At 51.0% G+C, this 22,577-nt stretch overlaps 1 protein-coding gene across 1 annotated transcript in view; it reads left to right on the forward strand.

Moving 5' to 3' along the window:
• Positions 1-9,870, forward strand: part of LOC119181034 (neprilysin-1-like) — a 65,988-nt gene extending 56,118 nt beyond the window's left edge. Inside the window, exons 18-23 of the mRNA XM_075874756.1 lie at positions 589-656; positions 2,833-2,963; positions 5,138-5,203; positions 6,127-6,228; positions 7,088-7,164; positions 9,693-9,870. Coding sequence (XP_075730871.1) covers positions 589-656; positions 2,833-2,963; positions 5,138-5,203; positions 6,127-6,228; positions 7,088-7,164; positions 9,693-9,798 — 550 coding nt within the window. The 3' untranslated portion in view covers positions 9,799-9,870. The remainder of the gene's footprint in view (positions 1-588; positions 657-2,832; positions 2,964-5,137; positions 5,204-6,126; positions 6,229-7,087; positions 7,165-9,692) is intronic.
• The last annotated feature ends 12,707 nt before the right edge of the window (positions 9,871-22,577 follow it).

Below are 22,577 nucleotides of genomic sequence, written 5' to 3' on the forward strand. Positions count from 1 at the left end.
AGTTGGCCCTGCTCCTACAGCGGAGGTGCGATGTTTTTGCAACTGACGTCGATCAGGCCACAATGTACAAATATAAAGAAATCCTGAAATTGCATCCGCATTAGCCGTAGGAATATATAGTTCTTATCGGATGAGGAAGGCATGGTGGCTCGTAGCTTGTATTGCTTTGTGCAAGCAGCTAATTCTTCAAAGCACACAAGAAAATAGCTTCGCGAAACAAGTCAATCACTTAATGTAGTTTGAACGTGTTGCCCCCCCCCCCCCTCCTCCTTCTTTGTTTTTCCACATATCTGTATGGCCAGATTTTTTCGAGGCCTGCACGTTATGCGTGACACAGACATTTTGTTTCAGAAGCTGCTGACCAGCGTTAGGGAAAAAATCGGGTTGCTAAATTACAATCTCTTTAAGGCATATAAAGCAGAACGCAAATATTACTTATAACACACCTAAAAGAGAAAAGGAAGGAGCTACGTTATTAAGTCAACAAACTTTGTGTGTAATGTAAATGGCGGTTATCAAATACTCGACTATGATGATAACGTACGCAAGGTATGCTGGCAATAACATTTCATGTGAATTCTTGCACAGATCCATCAACTTCGGGGCCATCGGCACAGTGGTTGGGCACGAAATGACCCACGGCTTCGATGACACAGGTGGGTGCTCTGAATATAAAACTTCAGTGCTGGAAGTTTTTTTTAGGGGCGAAGCTTCTTATAGCGGCACACGTTCGTCCCTCGTAGCCGTTCTAGTAGTGTGTAACAAGTATAACATTTTGACCTCCAAAAAGGTGCCGGCGAGAGATTTCTTCTGTGCTTGTTGAACAATAAAAGATAGTGCTCAATGTACATGCCAACAGCTGTTAAGGGGCAATGAGAGACAGGAAAATTCGGCTTTTAGTTAACGCGTACGCTGCGAATTTTTTTATTATTCAACACCGCACAGAGGACAAAGGGTTGCTGCGCTATACTCGCTGGGCGTAACCTCCCAGGTTTTAGAAAGGTTTAGCGAGCGTTGAGCCACAGTGCCATAAATAGAGTGAACTAGTATATACCATGAACTCGAGGTTGTTAAAGGTGGGAAGTAGACACGAAGCGCAAGCCGTAAGAAAGTGTGCGTGTGCCTCCTCTCGTTCATTCCTTGGAATGTCCGCTGGGTGGTTGTGCTTCTATATGAGGAATATATGATGAAAAGATGCGAGATGGTGGTACTTGGAGTGTTGAATAGATGGACGAACGGACACCACAGACTGATGCATGGACGGACGCACGGATGGCTGCACGGACGGATGGACGCATGGACGGACGCAGGAGCAGATGCATGGTAGAAAGCAGGGACAGAAGCACAGATGAACGTGCGGACGCACGAACAGACACACGCACGAACGGGTGGATGGACGCATGGGCGGCCACACAGACGCACGCTTAGATGGACGGAAGCAAGAACGAATGGACGGACGGATGCTTCGCCCCACTATCCATCATTCACTCCGCGGATATGCTGCCTTTTTTCTTCTTTTTTTCAGACAAACAAACATGAAGGTTTCTTTTACTTGCATGCAACCCACTGGCTAAGGGCAAAGTGGCTTCCGAATTTGAGGAATACGCGGCGACGGTATGAAACAGAAGATTGCGGGTGTGTCATTAAAAAAAACATAAGAAAAACAAAAAAACTGGCGAGCGATCATAATGAGCCAATGCTTCAGTAGGTAAATATATAAAAAAAGACGTATTCGTAATAGTGTAATGCCGCATGGCGTAATGCCCAAGAAAGAAATGGGGATGAGTTGTAGATGTCATTAGATGAGAAGCACCACCGGGGATGGTGGTGCTTTTCATCCAATCAAAAGAGATGATCATCATCAGAAGAGATGATCAAATGAGAAACATTTTGGGCGAATCCTGAACTACATTTGCGAAACAAAAAGTTATGCGAAAATGATTGCGAAAGGCCTTTCCCTGCAGTTAACAATAAAATTCGCTACTTCTGATTGTGATGATAGTGATGGCGTTGATGAATCTGACGATGCGAATCGCATTGCGTGAAATATGACTTCCGTATGGGACAGCGAGACAAGTTGTTTGCTGTTTTACCATTGTTTATTACAACAATAAACAGTCGGGTTGCATTGCTTTGTCAAGGGGGGGGGGGCGTGTCTCTTTATATTACGCTCAAAAAAAAAAAAAGAGGGTACCTGTCCGAAGTCTGCTGTTCCTGGATTATAGAAGCAAGGAGTCCCCATCGACTTTCCATTATTTTGAGTTAGATCATGTAAAATTTCGAGTATCGACCAAGCTCGAGCAAAGGAAGAACTGAAAACACTGAATGCACCATAAAACGGAGAACATGAAGCACATCGCTTGTATCGCACCCTCTGCGTGGCTTCGCTTGTAAGTTGGTTCAGTAGTTTGTGTGTCAAACATTGCGCTGGGTTTGATAGGTGGCTGCTTTTCTGCACATAATGCTCTTTACAAGAGAACCTTCTCGCACATTATCCTCCTCAGCTCATAAAACACCTTTACCAATTAAGACACGTAACTGCAGTGTTAATGCCTGGATAAGGTGTGAAGGTATGTGTGTTTTTGAAGTAGAAAGTAAATAGTTATTTTTTGTGTTTTGACAGTGGCTTCAACAACAATATTTTACCGCCGCGCGTTTTTTTGTCACACTAAATATAAATGTTTTTTCATGAGAAATAAAAGTTTTTACTGTTATTTTGTCTGAAAAAGGCAAAGGACTCCCGAAATTTTAACTTAATTCTTTCCTTGACGGTTAATACGAATGATACGAATTCTAATGTTTTCTTCTTGCCTGATTTTATTTTCTTTGAAGGAAGCCAGTTTGATGCAAACGGGAGGTTGGAACAGTGGTGGACAAATGAAACTCGAACCAAGTTTGACCAAAAGGCACTGTGCTTCAAGCGTCAGTATGGGAGCATCAGTGTCACGAGTCTGAACCTTACGGTAAGGTTGAATAGCTTAGGATTGCTTTCGATGCCATGAAAGACGTGGCCAGGTAGCCACGTATGTCCACAGACTCAAACAAAACCATATTACTGTCTATAGTTATCACTCCAAGTTTAACAAGAAAAAATGCTAGAAACTAGTTTTTAACATATTTTAGAAGCTGTTTTAGACGGCTGTTGACAAAGCTGGGGCACAGGTTCTCGCAAAAAGAGAGTAACAAGCTGTTTTTTGTAACAAGTATTGCGAGCGAGTAGTTTATTTGGGAAAACACGAAGTTCTTTCGAAAATTGCGTTGCAGCTTTTATTGTCAATGTTAATTCCTTATAGCTTGGAAAGACATTAACGCCAAGAAGTTGGTTATTTATAGCAAACGTGGCATAACGGCGTTAGACGGAATGTAGCCGCATTAAAGCAGGTAAAGGATTTTTTTCTCAATGGGCACATGTACAGTGTCAATTTTTATGAAAGGGAACACAGGAGCGCATGGCCTGCGCACTCCGGCGGCTGCTGGCAGCGTGTTCAAGCGGGAGCGAGAGCAAACACACTCTATTTTCGCGTCATCTCGCGGCGAGCAAAACAACCATTTGTTTCTGATATGAAACCAGCGGCAAGATTGCTACCCCCTACCCCATCAAGGCGATTTCGCGAGAGCTGGTAATCACCTTTGAGGGGGATGGATTATAAGCTTGCCGTTCTATATATATATATACATATATATATATATATATATATATATATATATATATATATATATATATATATATATATATATATATATATATATATATATATATATATATATAGAAATTGAAGGGAACGCACGACAGGTCTGGGTATTTTCTATATTGAATGAACTTGCAGACAGCACATTTTAAAAGGAAATTGTATTTACTAACGCCGAAACGTTAGTAATACAATTTCCTTTTCAAATGTGCTATCTGCAATGTTCATTCAATAGATATATATATATATACTGAGAGTAATAATTCATTGGACCAGTCAGTCTTCGTGAAGGTAATCGATTGATATGTGGGGTTTAACGTCCCATAACCACCATATGATTGTGAGAGACGCCGTAGTGGAGGGCTCCGGAAATTTCGACTACCTTGGGTTCTTCAACGTGCACCCAAACCTGAGCACACGGGCCTAAAGCATTTCCGCCTTCATCGAAAATGCAGCCGCCGAAGCCGGGATTTGATCCCGCGACCTGCGGGTCAGCAGCCGAGTACCTTAGCCATTAGACTACCGCGGCGGGGCGTCTTCAAGAAGGTATGGGATATGACACAATGCGAGCGTTACCAACAAGGGTAAATATATTTATTTCCTAACAGTTTTCGGGAGGGGTCCTCCCTTCATCAGGGGATGAGTTATACTAACACAGACATTCAAACTTCGTTGCTGCCGCCTCCCTCTCGCCTTGAAAGATGTTTGTGAGAGTGAGAGAGAAATAGAGAAACAAACAAACAAACAAACAAACAAACAAAAAAACAAAACGCTGTGAACGCTGAGCCCAAAACAAGACTGTGCACATCCAAATGTCGGTGTAAATCGACATCCGGTTCTCATCCTGTGCTGGCCAGTTCTCGACATGTGTCAGGCCATATATATATATATATATATATATAGTTGCAGCAAGGAATTAATGCTGGCCCCGGTAGAATAAGGGAAAATAGAGTACGACGCACGTTGGTTTTGCAGAGTATATTCTGACCGACGTTTCGGCTGGTGGACCAGCCGAAACGTCGGTCAGAATATACCGTCACTCCGACGAGAATATATACATCACTCCGACGAACCGACGAAGGCCGGTCCCGCGGCCGAAACGTCAGTCCTTTACAAAACAATTTTTCCTACGTGCTTGATTTTTTTAGCTATATATATATATATATATATATATATATATATATATATATATATTACGGCAGACGAGTGAGATAGGTTGCCCCCCTCCCTCACATACACACACACATTCGCAAAACAACTGGTACGCCACAGGATGTATGAGCAGTGATTGGGCGGTTCTTTCTTCCTGTGTGCACTCCGAGAGTCAATTCTCTAAGCTTACAGCCTGCTGTGCCCGACGCATTATATATATTGTGAGCATTATTCATGTAAGTAATGCTTGGTAGATTGCTTACAGTAATATATCATTTTCATTTCATGCACTGTAGCTAAACGGGAACAATACAGTAGGAGAAAATATAGCCGACAACGGGGGCATCAGGACTGCTTTCAAGGTCAGTCTGTAATAATACCTTTTTTTTGTTCTGTGTCAACCAAGCTGACTAACTAGCTCTTGCGTTAACCGGATGAATAAAGTGGAAGGGTGCATTGAATTTGAACCATATTTTTACTTTTTAATGCTCAACTGCCTACACACAAACTTTTGAAAACATTCAGCATTTGATAGGCTAGTAGCGCCTTCAACAATGCAAAAGCGGACGTGTCTGCTAAGCTAGTTATCTTAAAGGGATCCTGCAACACTTCGTGCGCATGGTCGGAATGCGCTGCCCATCGCTAGTAGAGGCTACGAAGAACAAGTGAACCAAATATTGTAGAGCACCAGGTGGCCCGCAATTAACAATAAATTATCAAAGTGTACGAAAATTGCTTTCTCTTTGTCCACAAATCCCGGAAGAAGCGTAACAGCCGCTCGTCACAGCCGTTGAATCAGCCATTGGTTGATTTGAACATGGCGCCCTTGGCCGTTATAAAGGGATCACCGCGCCACGCTGCGAATTGCCCACGCGTGCACGCGTGATCGCACTGAAAAGCCGCGTATTCGAAGAAAAAAATTGCGAAAAAGTTCTCAAGGTCACGAGGCGTGCGTGACGTATTTGCTTTCCCTGTTCCATCTCTCCCTGCTTAGCTTCGAGTACTTTCGCCCGGACGAGAGAATGCAGTTGCATTGTGCGAAAAACATTCCCAACTCCGCTCGTACTGGACGGATTTAAAAACGTTTTGTGGTGGTGAATTTGTGAGGCAATTAACTGCTTTAGTAAATTCATTCCATAGCCACGTAAAAAAGTGTTGCATGGCCCCTTCGAATATTGAGCATAGTATGCTATTCCACGTATTGTGTTGGGAGGACTTGGTGATGTGAGAGATGAGGAGTTTAGTTGCCTCGCGAAATTGAAATTTGCCACTCCCCACCTTTCAGGCTTACGACAATCTGCTCAAAGAACAGCATCATGAGGACACACGTCTGGAGGGCTTGGAAAACGTGTCTGGAAAGCAGTTGTTCTTCATATCAAATGCAATGGTACGCTAACAGTTTACTAAACTTTTTAAGAGCAAATGACAATAATAAACGTGGTCGTTACAAATAACTCAATGGACATCATGGTTTTTTACGCAGTATTAGCAGTATTATTATTAGTTATGCAGTATTATTCAGCGTTCAAATTCCATATATTTTTCTTTTAAGAAAGTACCTGAATATAACACTGTGACATAATTATCTTTGTGATTCTATTATTAAAAAAATTTGAGCTTCTAACGTAAAGTGGTGCAGCGAATAAAACACGACGCTTAGAAACTTACTCGGCCAACTCTCACAATCCAACCATGTATGGAGCGGGAATAAAGCCGTCAAAATTGTTGCATGAATTATAAATATTTTGAAATATACTTGACTTCGTCTTTGAAAAAATATCAATGCACGGAAGTGGGCAGTCAGTTTCATTGCGAAATAGTGGTTTGGTCACAAATGACAGAAACTTTAGAAAATAGAAAGCATATGCTGTGAACAAAAAAAAGATTTTCCTCAATCTTAAATGACAAAAATTTTGCCAAGGAAGTTGAGTAACGATAGCAAGTATAACGACTGAGACACCTGCCGATATTTGGTGTGTCACGCAGAAAAACTTTCATCTTTTTTTCGTAGACATCTTTTTCAGTGGATTGTTCAAAGTAGAACTGACGGTCGTGTTGTAAAAGTACATTTATTATTGGTCCTCGTGCTTTTTTGTGATAACATATGCTATTTTTTCTTCCGCGTTTTTTCGAATAATCTACTTGATTATACAAGATCGAGAAATTTAGGGGTTGATTAAAAAAACAGCATGGTCTGGAAAACACCCAATGCTCTATTGTATGTGCTATTTTGACCTCAACCACAGGTGTGGTGCAACAAGGCTCGCGAAGGATATCTACGAGAGCTTATACAGTACGACCCACACTCACCAAACCAATACAGGTTCGTTTCTTCTGGACTGCTCTTAAATGCTCTTGTTTTAACTGGGTTCAATTATTACACAACAATCATTCTGTTTGACTAATGGTGTGTAAAAAACAATATTTAAGAATCATTATAACGCATTCTTTGAAAAAAAAATGGCAAGTAATTTTCGTACCAAAAATTATAACAAAGAAGTATTGTTAGGAAACATGCAGTGTTTAATTACAATACCATTGTTCGTATTCAGATTTCGATCCGTCATATTGAGTACTATCACGATGACATAGCACAAGAAAAAAAGTTATTGACACTCTGGAGCCGCAAGTGCGTACGCAAGAATTTTACTCAATGAAAAGGAAACTAGGTAACTCATGGCTGTAAGCACCGGAAATGATGCCGCAGAATGGTCTCGTGGCTTATGCAGTGCTGAATGACCCTTTCGGAATAAAATATCGCAAGAATGAAGCCGATTCGTTATGGACATAACAATAATTATTTTCTCGGCAAGGAGGCCCACTTTGGTCTGAAGTGGGGTCTGGGCAAGCAGATGTGGCTGCCTGTCATGTTGTCCATTAAATGCCATAGGGGAAAGCATCAAGGGGTAGGGGACATAGTGCTCAACTTTCTAGCTACGCCACTGACATCAGCGTGAATATTTTGCGTATACCAACTTGAAAGAAAGGCTGGACTGCGATTAGGGGAAGAAATCGGTGGCTTAATCACCTGAAGTTATTCCGATTCTCCTGAAAACCTATTTGTTATGGCGTTCATATATTTAGCCATGGAACAAGAAAGCTTATGACTTACCCCAACAAATTCCAAATTGTATGCAAGTGTCGTTACGAGAACTTCTGCTACAAACGGGTGTGGATAGGTGATGTATCTGCGACTGTGCCAAATCGTACATTTATGCACTGTACCCACACAGCAGCCGAACAGCTTTAAGGCTTACTCAATTATGTCATTCGTAAATTCCCAGCTTCTTGCGTCAGATAATACGTACTCATGCAGCTATATCTAGTGACCAGTTATGTAGAAAGCAACAGACCTGTGCAGCAGGTATAGAACAGTCTTAACGTAAGTTGGGGGAGCATCCTCAGAGCCCGCTGTAAACTCTCTCTACGTGCAGTGCAGAAAAACTTGAGAAGTACTTACTACGTTATGATCCATGCCTATTACACAAAGTTGCTACGTACTCAAAACACAATTGACTATACTGCACATATCCAGGTAGACCTATTGCCCATAAGGCAATATGCGTACTACCTAGGTGCAGACTGTGTTGGTGCTTTGGCTGATCTAGATAAGTTACGACTGAGTCTCTTGTAATAGGTGGAAAGTTTTAAATCACCCACTCATTGCGTAATTCATATGATGTGATGCTTTGTGCGATTAAGCGCTTCTTCCACGTAATGTTGGGCAGCGACACTCATTGCTAAGCTACTTGGTAACTCGTCGTAACGCAAGTATTTAGCGCAACTTTTCTATCTATCTATCTATCTATCTATCTATCTATCTATCTATCTATCTATCTATCTATCTATCTATCTATCTATCTATCTATCTATCTATCTATCTGTCTATCTATCTATCTATCTATCTATCTATCTATCTATCTATCTATCTATCTATCTATCTATCTATCTATCTATCTATCTATCTATCTATCCATCTATCTATCTATCTATCTATCTATCTATCTATCTATCTATCTATCTATCTATCTATCTATCTATCTATCTATCTATCTATTTATCTATCTATCTATCAATCTATCTATCTATCTATCTATCTCATTATCGTCTCCTCAGACTGGCACATAAAGTTTGCTAAGAGTTTGTGAATGCATGACGAAACCAATTCGCAAGTAATGACATAGAATTGCGACTTCTCTGTCATGTACATAATAAAATATTTTCTGTCACATGATGCACTTACCGGCATACCACAGCCTAGTGTGCCCAAGTGTGCACCACAGATGACAGTGAGTGGAAAAAGGAGCTTACTGTAGAGCAGAATATGCTGAACTTGTCATGCACTGCTAGATACCGGAAAGAATTTTGTGCCTGTATCTTTCTCTCAGCAACGTCAAATTTTTGTTTTCTGCTCCTCAGAGACTTTACACAAATTAATAAACTGGGAAGTAAGATACATCGCAACATTTATCTTGTGAGATTCACATGCGGAGATCGCAATAATTTCTTTTTTCCGCTTTTCTTTTCCTGCCCTTGAAGTTCTGTCTATATGACTCCAATATGATCATGGGAGGCATTGTAGCAATGGGCTCAAGAAATTTTGACTACTTGGGGTTCTTTGACGTGCACCTAAATTTATGTGTACGGGCTTTTTGCTGTTTCCATGGAAACGAAACTGCCGTGGCTGGGACTCAATACCGCGACCTACAGGTCGGCATCCAAACACCATAATGACTTGAACACCGCAGCGCTTTAAGAGCCGAGATAACATGAATAAGATGTCCACTAATACTCTAACAATATTTTGTCGTTTCAATCAGCTACATCTGCAACTTTTTTATTTTCTTTCAGGATCAATATTCCAATGGGAAACATGGAAGCATTTTCCAGGGTATTTAAATGTTCTGAGAAGTCCAAAATGTACCGCCCAAAAAAGGACCGTTGCATGCTATGGTGACCACGGTTAGAATAAATCCCGGACCAAAGTAAAGGTATCGCAATCAGGTTAATAAATCAGTACATCAGAGAACACATTGCACTGTTGACACAGACGTGTCCTCCCAGAGAGCGCGTTTTATTTGAGCAAGCGTTTAAGTTTTGTAAACATATAACACGTCATTGAAACATTTCAAAAAAGAGACATAAAAGTGTAATGAAAACCACATTGAATCAGCTCACAGGATTTCGTATTCATATTGTAACGATGTTGAAGGACTCGGGGGTGTAATAAAACATATTTATTGAAGGGCGCACCTGTGCCCACAACTCAGAGACTATCAGCGTAGAATGCGACAGCCGAACACCAAAGATATTCACCTTCTTCTTCGTCTTCAAGAGCAGTCCCGAGCGCGTGGCGCACATCAGCCGGGTCCAGCTGGGTGCTCGGGCCATCATCGTCATCTCTGTGCAACACTAGACGGCGCGCATGTATGTCCCTGTGCGCGCGTTGATGGGCGCGTTGTTTGAATGCAGGCCAGATGTCGCGGCATAATCCCCCTCCTTATACGCATCATCCCGATGCGTCAGGCAATGAATAGATTCGTGGTAGGCGTCACTGGTTTTCCGATGATATTTCATAGTAAGGCTTCATCCGGACTACATGTACAAACAACCTCTGTAGGGTTGCGGCGTTTTGAGCTCCCGTGTATAGCGCATTTGATTTGGTACGTTACATCGCTTACACGGTGGAGTACTTCGTAAGTCCCGAAGTATAGGCTAAGAAATTTTTCAGAAAGTTTACGGCGACGCACTGTGGTCCATATCCATACTTTGTCACCTAGTTGATAATGCGCTTCGTTACGACGATGATTGTACCTGTAGGAGTCGATACGTTGTTGGCGGCGTATTCTGATTTTTTTTATTTGATGTGTGGGGTTTAACGTCCCAAAACCACCATTTGATTATGAGAGACACCGTAGTGGAGGGTTCCGGAAATTTCGACCACCTGGGGTTCTTTAACGTGCACCCAATTCTAAGCACACGGGCCTACATCATTTCCGCCTCCATCGGAAATGCAGTCGCCGCAGCCGGGATTCGATCCCACGGCGGAGTATTCTGTATCTCGCCATCTATCGTGCTTCCTCGGCTCTTTGCAAGAAGTCGTCTAGGTCGGGTGAATTACTGCTTTCACCATCAAGTGGTAACATGGCATCCAGTGGAGTGGTAACTGTTCAGGCGAATACAAGTTCAAATGGTGTCACTCGCGTTGTTTCTTGAACGGCTGTATTATATGTATCATATGCGAACGTGATGTAGGGCAATATTTCATCCCACAGTTTATATTCGACGTCGACATATATTGAAAGCATATCAGTCAGAGTTCTAATGAGGCGCTCCGTTAGGCTGTTTGTTTGAGGATGGTATGCCGTAGTACTTCTCTGGTCTGTATGGGTCATTCGCATCTGACATTTCATTAGGTTTGCAGTAAAAACTGTGCCACGATCTGTAATTACGATGCGGGGTGCACCATGTCTGGGGACTATGTTGTTGATGAATAACTTGACAACTTCAAGATGTGTTGCCCTGTACAGCGAGCCTGTCTCAGCGTAACGAGTGAGATAGTCCGTGGCTACGACTATCCACTTCTTGCGAGCAGTCGATGTCGGAAACGAGCCTAGGAGATCCATACCTATTTGTTGGAAAGGGGCATCCGGTGGTTCTATTGGCTGGAGGAGGCCTGCAGGTTTCACGGATAGAGTTTTGCGTCTTTGAGACTCACGGCAAGTTTTCACATAGTGCTGGACTGATGCTAACAGTTTTGGCCAGTAGTATTTTAGAGGAATTCTGGCGAATGTACGGCTGACTGACACTTATATGTCCAGATGTTGGCAGAATCTCGTTTCGTAAAGGTGCAGGTACAATGAGTAAAAACTTGTCACCATGGGGCTCGAAGTTCCCCTTGTAAAGGACCCCTTCTCGAAGACAGAACGAAGGATAAAGTGCGCGGAACTTTAACGTTGAGTCCTTGGAAACGCTGTATAAGCGGCAGCAAATCAGGGTCATTTTGTGGTTGAGCGATTTCTGATGCCTGGGCGACGCCTAGAAACGGTAAGTCTTCTTCCTCCGGCTCATTCGTCTCCACTGGTGCGCGTGACAGGCAGTCGGAATCGCTGTGCTTTTTCCCAGATTTGTATACCACAGTAATATCGTACTCTTGTAGCCTAAGGCTCCATCTTGCTAGTCAACCAGAGGGATCCTCAAAATTCGCCAGCCAACACAGGCAGTGGTGGTCGCTGACTGCTCGGAATGGTCTACCGTAGGGGTACGATCGAAATTTAGTTTGTGGGAATCGAGAGCGCCCTCCTACCTGGCGCCTCGTTCCCCAGCTGCCGCGCGCGCGCCGACAGCGTAGCCCGGGCGCGCATAAGCACCGGCATCCACCAAGATGTCTGCCAGGGCGCCTCTTGGTCTGGGCGAGTCAACTGTTGGCTCCTCCCCGCGCTGGTATGTCCGGGCACGCTACGCTGGCGCGCTGCGCGGGCCTACGTCACCACGCAGCCAACTGGTAGGTGTTCTGTGACGCAGTGTCATTTCCCTTTAGACCGCGCGTGGTATCCTCCTCTCCTACGAGATATGTTGCGCCCGAAGATTCACTTGTCGCAGCAGATGCTCTCAGGCCTTCATGAGGGGTAGACGCGCTGCTAAGCAGGCGGCTTCTCGTTCGTGCGTTCGACTTCGGCCCTTGTGTGGGAGTCGTCGCGCCTCAGGCAAGCGTACTTGCTCGCTCTTGCGGAGTTCCCTATACGGCCTGCAAGCCCGCTAGTGTCGCACTGTGCTGCATCTTGGGTTAATAAACCCGTTGTTGTTATCCTGCCTCGTGCGTGGTTTCTGCGCCGTGCCGGAGAAATCGACGAATCCGGCCGCAGTGGCAGTGGAGGACGTCGCATCCCTACACGGTTGCGCTTAGTAGGTAAGCCTAGTGCAAACCTATCTCCACATAACTGGCACCCAACTTTGTTTCGGCAGGGCTTCAGAGCAGACCTCTTCGAGGCGCTCGTTCTTGTTCGATCCTTTGGCGATGGACTTGATCTCGTTCGAGGCGGACGGCTGCAACAGCACGGGGTACGGCCCTCTCGGCGACCCTCTGCTTTTGTTCACCGGGAGAGATCCCTTTTTCAGGGCCCGCTACGGGGATGCGAGTCGCTTGAACGAGGACCACAGTCCTAGCCAAGCCAGTAACGGACTGTATCAGCTGTTCGAGATGCACGCGCTTACGGGCCCGTCCCCGGCGCAGTCTCTGCTCGCCGGCCTGTCCCCGTCAGCAGCACGGTTGACAGCTCAAATAGCCGCACCCAGTCCTTCCTACCGGGAGCACTCAGGTGTTGGCGGGAACGCGCTTACTGACCCGTCGTGGTCGCGAGCGCAAAGGGTCGAAGATGTCGTTGGCGAGCCTGCTCGCTTAACCGACAACGTCGCCGCGTTCACCGACGCTCGCTGGCCTGAAACTCACGTGGGTGATGCTTTCGACGGTCCTAAGCCACCGTGCTCCGCTGTCCACGCGTTTGCCAGTCGCGTGAGGCCTCAAGCACTAGTCGGAGCGCAAACCCTACCCTCCTGCATGTCGTGTAGTGGCCCTTTTCGGTCGGACGCGCATGTTGGGAAACAGGCGCGCGCACCTGTTACGGCCGCGCCCACCTCGGAGCAATCACCGCTGCACGCAACTGTGGCGCAGCTCCTAAACGTTCTGTTGGAAGCGGTGCGCTCGCAGCCTTGTGCTTTAAAGGGAGACCCCGAGTCCCCTCAGCCAAGCGTTCCGAGTAGCTTAAGGGTACCTCTGCCTGAGTTTAGCGGTTATTCGGACCGCATTAGTGCCCCAAAGTACCTCGAGGCGCTGCACCACTATCAGCAGGCTACGAGGCTGAGTGACAGCGTTATGCTAGGCTCTGTTTTGCCCGTGTCGCTGCCAGTCCAAGCGGCGAGGTGGTACCAGCTCGTCGGCCACCAAGCTCGCTCGATGGAGGAGTTTAGGGCGCTCTTCCGTAGCAGATTCGTTCCTCTGAATACGAGCGCCGCATGCGTCGCTAGTTAGAGCTTCGCACACAGCATCCCGACGAATCTCTTCTCGTGTTTGTTCGGGCTTTGCAGGAGCTCTACATCCTTGCCGATCCTACGACATCAGATACCGAGAAGGTGGAGCGAGACATACGTCAGGCTCATCCAACCTTCACCGCTTACCTTCGGAGCGCCCCGTTATCGTGTCCTAAACGAGCTGGCATACGATGCGAAGCGTATTCAGGGCGACATACTGGTGGCGCGAGCCTATCGCCCGCCGCCACCGTCGTCCACGTCTCTCGAGCCTCATTGCGCGTGGGCTGGTCGTGACGCGTCGCACTGGGGTTCCCCGAACCATGAGGCGGCCTCTGCCGCGAGAGACCGAGACGCGCTCGATGTGTCGGACCGCGCTCTGGACCCGTACTCGTACGCCCGGGCGGCCACCATTGCCCGGCAGCGTGAACAAGAACGGAAACCCCGTGCTCCAGTGCACGAGGGGATATGCGATCGCGGAGCCCCCACTGCGGCTAGCGAACGGACACCTCGTAGCTCAAAAGGATTGCCAAAATCCCCCCCACCTCCTGTTGGAGGAAAAGGCGTGGTCTGCTTTCGTTGCCGTGAGCGTGGTCAAACTGTGCGTAAGTGCAACGCGCCCCAACCGACACAAGGGCCTGCTCACCCGTCAGGAAACGGGGTGAGCCGTCGGTGAGCTCCCGCTTGCCGGTGGCTGCAGCAGTAAAAGAGCACGGGAGTGTGACACAACCTCTGGCACCGATGGCGTGTCGCGCTAGACATGACATTCCAGCCCCGCCGGCGCCGTTAATCGCCCTTACGATCGCCGGTCGAGAGTTTGCGGCGTTGCTGGATAGCGGGGCTTCGATCCCGCTGTTCGGCGAAGAGGTTAGGGCTCATTTGCGCGACCGCTCTGTCCGCATTCGAGCTTGCGACACTACCTTCCACCTCGCCAGCGGTACCGCCACCTCGTGCGGCGCTGCGCGGTTGGTTGTGCGTTGGGAGAATCGCGCACGCCGACAGCGCTTTGTGCATCTCCCTGGTCTTTCCATGCCTGTGATTCTCGGTCGCGACTTTCTCGCGCGCACAGGTATCGTGATTGACGTCGCAAGCAGAGGCTACAGGGACGGCCCTTCCGGCGCCCTACGGCCTTTCACCGCACCTCCTGTGGTCTGGGCTGCCAGTAAGTCGCCGGACGCCATGCGGAAGAAGGAGGAAAGGAGACCAATCGTTGCCTCCGCGGCCCGCGTCTCCCTTACCGACGCCAAGACTGGTCCTTTGGCCGGCGCGGCGGAAAACGGTTCGTGCGTACAGCTTTCCGAAGGGGCGTCCGAAGGGGCGTCCTCCACAGGGGACATGACAACATCTGCCCCAACAGGCGGCCCGGACCCAACGAGCTCGGATGGTGCAGGCACTCGCCAACACCCCACTACCGCCTCAACGGTCGACCTACCGCCGCAACGACAACTCTCCCCCCACACGGAAGGACTGCCCTCGCCAGCAGCCTCTCCCCAAGGAGTAGAGAGCACTCTACCTGCACCTGCAACAGAAGGGACCACCGAACCTCCCGACAACCCACCCTCTGATGCTTCAGCTGCCATGGAGGTGATCGAAGAGGTTCCGACTCATACCGCTACAGGGGGCAACACCCGAAAAGAAGCCCCTTATACTGCGAAAGACTTCCTCCTCACACCGTCAGCGGGGGCCACACTTACCACCCGCAGAAAGAAGGGGAAGAAGAAGCCAACCAAGAAGCAACCCTACCCTCGGTTACTGCATCGAAGGGCACAGATGCCAACCTTCCCCAACCTTTCAGCAAGGCCCCCACTGCAGTGGACACCACAAGGAAGCACAGCAGTGCGGCGGGGAGTCCCCCAGACACAGAGGGCTTCCAGGTGGTCACCACCAAAAGTGCCCGACGCCGTGCCAGGGACCTTGCTGCTGCTGCGGCCCTCCCGGTCGACCCTGCCATCGTTGGCACAGTTCTGTTCCGGCCGTCAGCCCCCGGAGGTACCTTCAGTGGATCCCCACGCCTCATCCTCGCACAGGCACTCTCTACAAGGCCCGGCGTGGCTGCAATACGCGTAAACCACAAACGCAACATTGTGGCTGCTGACGCTACCACGCGAGAGTGCCTGGAGCAGCTCCTGAACATCAAGGAGCTAAAGGGGATCCCCGTCACTGCCAAGGAACCCGCTGACCACAAGACCAGCACGGGGTTCCTACATGGTGTCGACGGGGAGCCTGCGGTGGACAGCCTGCTGCCTGGGATCAAGTCGGCCGTTCCGGTGCTCTCTGCTGCCAGGGAGGGGCGAACCGTGACGCTCCGCTTCGCCGGCCCTGTGCCGCCGGAGCACGTGTCTCTCTTCTTGGTCCGTTTCCCAGTGCGGCCAGCCAGACCCCGCCCTCTGCAGTGCCGGCAATGCGGTCGGTTCGGCCATGTGAAGGAGAGCTGCAGCTGGCCAGGCAGCTGCATCAGATGCGGCCGGACCCACCCTGGAGAGAGCTGCAAGCAGACCCGGTGTGTCAACTGCGGGGGCCCTCACTCTGCAGACACCCCAGAGTGCCCTCGGTGGCAGGAGCAGCGGAAGATCGCCACAATCATGGCATCCTCCCCAACCATCCTCTCGAGGCGCACAGTGGCAGCAGCGGTGCGAGAGGAGAATCGGGAGGCGCGGACCTTTGCAAGCGTGGTGAAGGGCCACCCCGCGCCGCCCCTCCCTCCGGCCAGACCCATCCCGGCGCCTCGAAAATCTCGCCGGCAGCCACTCCAGGGACTGCAGTCCACCAGCGCTGCTGCCCCTATGGCCCTGCCAGTGGCCACTGCTGTTCCTGAGGCCCCTCCTGCTGCAGCTGCCACTCCCGCGGCCCAGCCTGCAGCTATTGCCCCCGGAGGCCGGCCTGCTGTGCCCATGGCTCCTGCCGCCCCGCCTGCTGCGACAGTAGAGTTGCCTCCAGCTGACCCGGCCTACCAAATCGTCGCCACCCTGCTGAACACCCTGCGGTCTGTGGGAGAGTCTCTTCCCCTGGACCACCCTCTTCGAGCCATCTGCTTACAGACGGGAGGCTCTCCACTCCCCACAACTAATCATGGCTAGCTCCCCACCCGGAACGAGCCGAGGCCGACGCCCTAGCGTTCTGCAGTGGAACGTAAACTGGCTGGGGCTGCGAAGAGATGACCTGGCAGAGCACCTCCTGCAGAGCGACTACGACGTGCTTGCACTACAGGAGGTGTATGCCCACGCAGAGGACCTTCGCCTGCCAGGGTACGTTGGATACAGCAGCAGGACTGGCTGCACTCTGGCGACCTGCCCTGATGCCCCCTGCCTGAACGACAGCCACCAGCAAGGACGTTCCCGGTGTGCTATCTACGCCAGGCGTGAGCTCCCGCAGGCAGAGGTGAAGGTGGCTGACCTGGCTGAAGGCCCCTTTGAATGCTGTGCCGTCCGCATCCACATCGGGGGGCAGGACACCACTGAGGCCAGCATCTACGTTCGGCCGGGCCAGCCCTGGGACCCCAGATGCCTTCGTCAGCTGGCGCATCGCCTGGGCAAGGAGTTCCTGCTTTGCGGGGACGTCAATGCAAAACACCCAGCATGGGGCGGCCGCAGGACTGACACTCGAGGCAGAGAGCTGCGTGATGTCCTCCAGCAGCTGGGGCTGGCGATCCTCAACTCGGGTGCCAACACCTTCCTCCGTCGTGGGCAGCAGGTCACCAGCACTGCCATAGACCTCAGCGTTGCCATGGAGGGTTGCCAGTATGCCTGGTCGCCATTCCCAGACACCTGGGGCTCGGACCACCTGCCCATCCTGCTGTCTCCCTTCAGAGGTAGGGCTCCACGGGACCGCGAGTACCGCGTGGTGGACTGGCAGGTGTACCGGCGTCTGCTCCAGCAGGACACGAGCAGCGGGGACCTGCTGCAACTGGTGGCCCACAGTGCGAGGGCAGGAACGGTCACTGCCAAGGTTCAGCAGGGACAGCCCGTCCCAGACATCCGGCACCTGGCTCTGAGGGCGGCACGGCGACGTGCAGAGCGGCAAGCCCTGAACAAACGCCAACCGGAGCTCTGGACGGTCTTCCGGCGAATCGATGCCGTCTGCAGACGCCACGCACGCAGGCGCCGGAACCAGGGCTGGCAGGGCGTGTGTGCCTCGATCAACAGCTCGCGGGATGGGACGAAGGCCTGGCGCCTGCTGAAGTGCCTGCTGATGGCGCCCCGGGCCTTGAACCAGGGACTGTCCCTGGCTGTTCACCTGTCGACCACGGCTGCGAACCTGGCAGAACGGCTGGCTGACCAGTTTTCTGCCAGAGATAGAGCCCCACTGCCTGCTGCACCACCGCCTGCTGCCCTCCCTTGCCCCACCTCTTGTCACCATCCCAGATGGGTGTCCGCGCAGGTGCGGGAGCTGTGCGAAGAGCCCATCGCAATACATGAGCTGGTGGCAGCCCTCGAGAGGACCAAGCGACGAAGTGCTCCAGGGGCCGACGGCATCACCTTCCAAATGCTCCGCAACCTGGATGGAGGTGGCTGTCAACGACTCCTGGAATACTACAATGACGTCTGGTGCACCGGAGCCTTACCCGAGTCCTGGCAAACTGCGGTGGTGGCGCCAATCCTGAAGCCCCAGAGAAAGGCCACGGCTCTCTCCTCCTACCGGCCAGTGTCTCTCACCTCCGCGCCCTGCAAGGTGATGGAGAGGGTGGCTCTGGAGAGACTGGAGTGGATTGCCGACCACCTGGGCTTCTTCCCGGAGCAGCAGACGGGCTTCAGGCGGCACCGGTGCACGGCAGATTTCATCTCGGACGTCGTCGCTACCCTCGAGGACGCCAGGAGCAGCGGGGACGTGGCCATGCTGCTGCTGCTGGACGTGGAGGGCGCCTTCGACGAACTCCCACACGTGGCGGTCGAGGCGGCCCTGGACCGCCTCGGCATCAGCGGTAGACTCCGAGGCTTCGTGACCGCCTTCCTGTCCGGGAGGACCTTCCGCGTCCGCATTGGAGGGGCAACCAGCCAACCCAGGGTCATCACTGCTGGTGTCCCACAGGGTTCAGTATTGAGCCCCTTCCTCTTCAACATCGCACTGGCAGGACTTCCGGCGTCCCTCCCAACAGACACCAGGTTCCCGGCCCGCTGCTCTATCTACGCAGATGATGTGGCACTCTGGGTCCGGGGACCAAGGCGGTCCATCCCCGCCATCAGGAGATCACTGCAGGCGGTCCTCGATGCAGTGGTAGCCTACCTCGGAGGCATCGAGCTTAAGGTCTCTGCCACAAAGACCGAGGCCCTGCTGGTTCACCCGCTGGCGGCAGCACGCACCCACGTGAGACGGCTGAGGATTGGCAATCGCAGCCTGCCTTGGAGGTTGGTGGTGAAGTACCTGGGCCTCACCATCGACCACCGACTCACCTGGATCCCGGCTGCCAAGGCTGCTGCCACCAAGGTGCGGCGCGTCCAGGGCGCCATCAGCAGGCTGCAGCTGCGTGGCCGCGGCTGCTCCACCAAGTGGGCCCTCCGGCTCAACCAGGCTGCAGCGTCCTCGGTCCTCCTGTACGCCTTCCCGCTGGTGAGCCTAACACCGGCCAGGAGACGCCTGCTGGAGGGACTCCACAGGGGTGCACTGAGGGCCATCCTGGGGCTTCCCAAAAGCTCGCCGGTGGCAGCAACTCTCGCAGAGGCAGGAGAGTGGCCCCTGTCGTTACGTATGCTACAACGAGCGCTGGGCCACATTGACCGCCTTCACCGCGCCACCGACGGCAGGGCCCTCCTGGAGCGTCTCCGCAGCAAGCCAGGATCACGGATGGGAGGCCTCTGTCTGCTGTATCACCAAATGGTCCCAGATCCGCCAGTTCCGGTTGCCTCTCCACCGCCTCACCACCAGCCACCAGAGGTCCACCTCTGCTTGGAAGGGGCAACCAAGCGACGAACGCCTGCGGCCGCACTGCAACAGGCGGCCTTTTGCAAGCTCCAGGAACAACTGGAGGGACGGCTGCAGGTGTTCACTGACGGATCTGTGATGCCAGACGGGACCGCAGCGGCCGCATGCGTAATCCCGTCCAGAACCAACAGCCGGCAGTGCAGGCTTCCCTTCCCGGCGAGCTCCACGGCTGCGGAACTGGCTGGACTGCATCTCGCAGTAGACCTGCTGGCTGAGGACATCCCCCTTCAGCCGGCCGCGGTTCTATGCGACAGCAAGGCGGCCCTGCAGACCCTGGCCAACTCCCGCCGTGCCGGACTGACGGCCTGCCTCCTGAGAGCCAAGGTTTGCGCCCTCACCGACGCCGGGGTGTCCGTCTCCTTCCACTGGCTGCCCTCCCACGTGGGCATCGCTGGAAATGAGAAGGCGGACGCCCTCGCCAAGGCTGCCCACCAGCCTGGTACTCCCTACTCCTGTGCCGTGGCGGCCAGGGATTATTCACAGGCCCGTCTCAAGAGGCTCCTCATCACAGTCCACCCAGACCCGAGGGTGGCCGGCTGGCGAGGACCAAAGCCTCTCCCAGAGACGGGCCTCACCAGGAGAGAACGGGCCTCCCTATTACGACTGCGGACTGGCTGCGTATGGACGGCGGCCCGCCGCCACGCCAAGGGCCTCTGTCCCTCCCCGGCCTGCAGCCGCTGCGGAGACCCAGAGACCCTCGAACACCTCCTCTGTGCCTGCCCTGGCTTAGCACGGGAACGCTTGAGGGCCTACGCAGCCTACAGGAGACAGGGTCTGCCCGTCTTCACCCTGAAACACCTGCTGTTCCCGTCTCGTCTGCATCCAGCAGCACTCCGCAGCCTGGCGGAGTTCGTGGAGGAGTCGGGAATTGCCGCCTACCACTGATCCCAGAAGCCTTGCTGCCCTTGCCCTTGCCGACGGCCTGCTGCTCGCGCTGAAGCGGCCCGGACATCCCTCTCTACACTCCACCACTATTTCTCCTATTCTCTTTCATCCCCCTCTACCCCACCCAAAGGCACTGCGCCGTGTCGCCTGTAGGCATACAGAAATTAGGTGCCTTCTTCCTTTTCCACATGAACCACTACCACCACCACCTCGAGCATAACGCTGCCGCGGTGAAGGAGGTCTCGGCTATGCCGGTGACCCCCCCACTAAGCAGCAACTCGAATGGCTCGCTGCCGCCTTTGCCGGACAGCTTGTCGAAATGCGAGAAAGCACGCCTGTCGTCGCTGTTGACACGTTTCAGCGATACGTTCACGGAACGCCCGGGTTGCACCCCTCTGGTGAGGCACCGGATTGACACAGGTGACGCACAACCGTGGAAATGCAATCGTCACCCCGTTAGGGCGGCAAAGAGGAAAGCAATTGACCAGGCACTGGATGAGTTGATTGAGACCGGAGTTGTCCAACGCTCAAGCAGTTCTTGGGGTTCACCGGTGGTAATGGTCCCCAAAAGAGATGGCTCTCACCGGCTCTGTGTGGACTACCACCGGCTGAACGAGGTCACGAGGAAGGATGCTTATCCTATGCCTGACGTTGACTCGATCGTGGCTGCTCTAAGTGGTGCTTGCTACTTCAGCACCTTGGATGCTAGCCGCGGTTACCTAGAGGTTCAGATGGAGCAAGCGTTTTGTATTACCAAGAGCCAGCTATCACATCGACTATGTGTCCCATTCTGCACAATTCCGCTGCGCAGTTTGCAAACCTCTGTTATTTTTCCTCTCGAATCGCAACCTTGAAAAGGCCGATTTCTTGTCTTCATTCGACAAATGCGTGTTTTATAATTGCGGCATTGACTTTGCCACGCACCGCTAAGGTCGTTGGTTGCTGCAGTGTTCTGGTTCTAGTCGCAGAACGCATGACGGCTGTCGGGACACTGAGCGGACCTACAGGTGCAGAAGCTTTTGTCAGGCGTATGAAACGTCTTTTGCTTAACCGTTTTTTCTTGTGTTTTGAGAAATAAAACAAATTACTACTACTTCCATCGTTGCAGCTTGTGACGTGGCCCGGACTAATTCACTGTAAGGGGTGTTCGCTCTTCCCAGTGGATAAACAGCTCCTATAGTTTCCACTGTGTTGCAACTACCTTGCCAGGTAGATTATAGAGACTGGTGTACTGCGCGATATTAGCGCACGTCAAAGAAATTCAGTTTTACAAAACTGTCCCGAGCCCTCCGCTTCACATTCTTCCGTAAACAAACTCACCATTAAACCTCATGAGGTAACCAACTGTCAATGCATGTAAGTGTCGGTGGGTACTGGTACGAATGTGTTGAAAGTCTCTTTTTTTTCAGAAAATTTATGGGGGACTGTTAGATGGATAAAGCATAACTGCTAACTACAAAGAGCGGAGTCAAATTCAGGTCATGGCGGCCATATTTACATCGGCTCTTATGATACACAGCATCGTACTTTGATTTACTAGAGTATACAGTACCTCAAGATGTTAAAGTTTTTGTGGATGCCTTCCTCTACGGCGTGCTTTATGGTCAGATCAAGAGTTTTTATGAAGTAGCCGAGCATGTTGTTTTTAGGCAGAGAAGGCCAGACCACATATGCACTAGATACGTAGGTGGTATACTCTGGAAGCGACAGATAAATCTTTATGTAAGCTACAAAGAGTTGTACTACAAAGCTCAAACCCACAATCACACCTGATAAGCTACTCAACCTATTTAGTAACAACGTAAACACTTAAGGTTGGCGTAATGCTTATTTCTTATTAAGTTGCTGGGTTTTCAGAATAAAGGTCATCAGCGAATCATGAACCTTCATGCGGATCCTAAAGAACTTCAA

Source organism: Rhipicephalus microplus, chromosome 10 (genome assembly GCF_043290135.1).
Source record: "Rhipicephalus microplus isolate Deutch F79 chromosome 10, USDA_Rmic, whole genome shotgun sequence".
Lineage (NCBI taxonomy): Eukaryota > Metazoa > Arthropoda > Arachnida > Ixodida > Ixodidae > Rhipicephalus > Rhipicephalus microplus.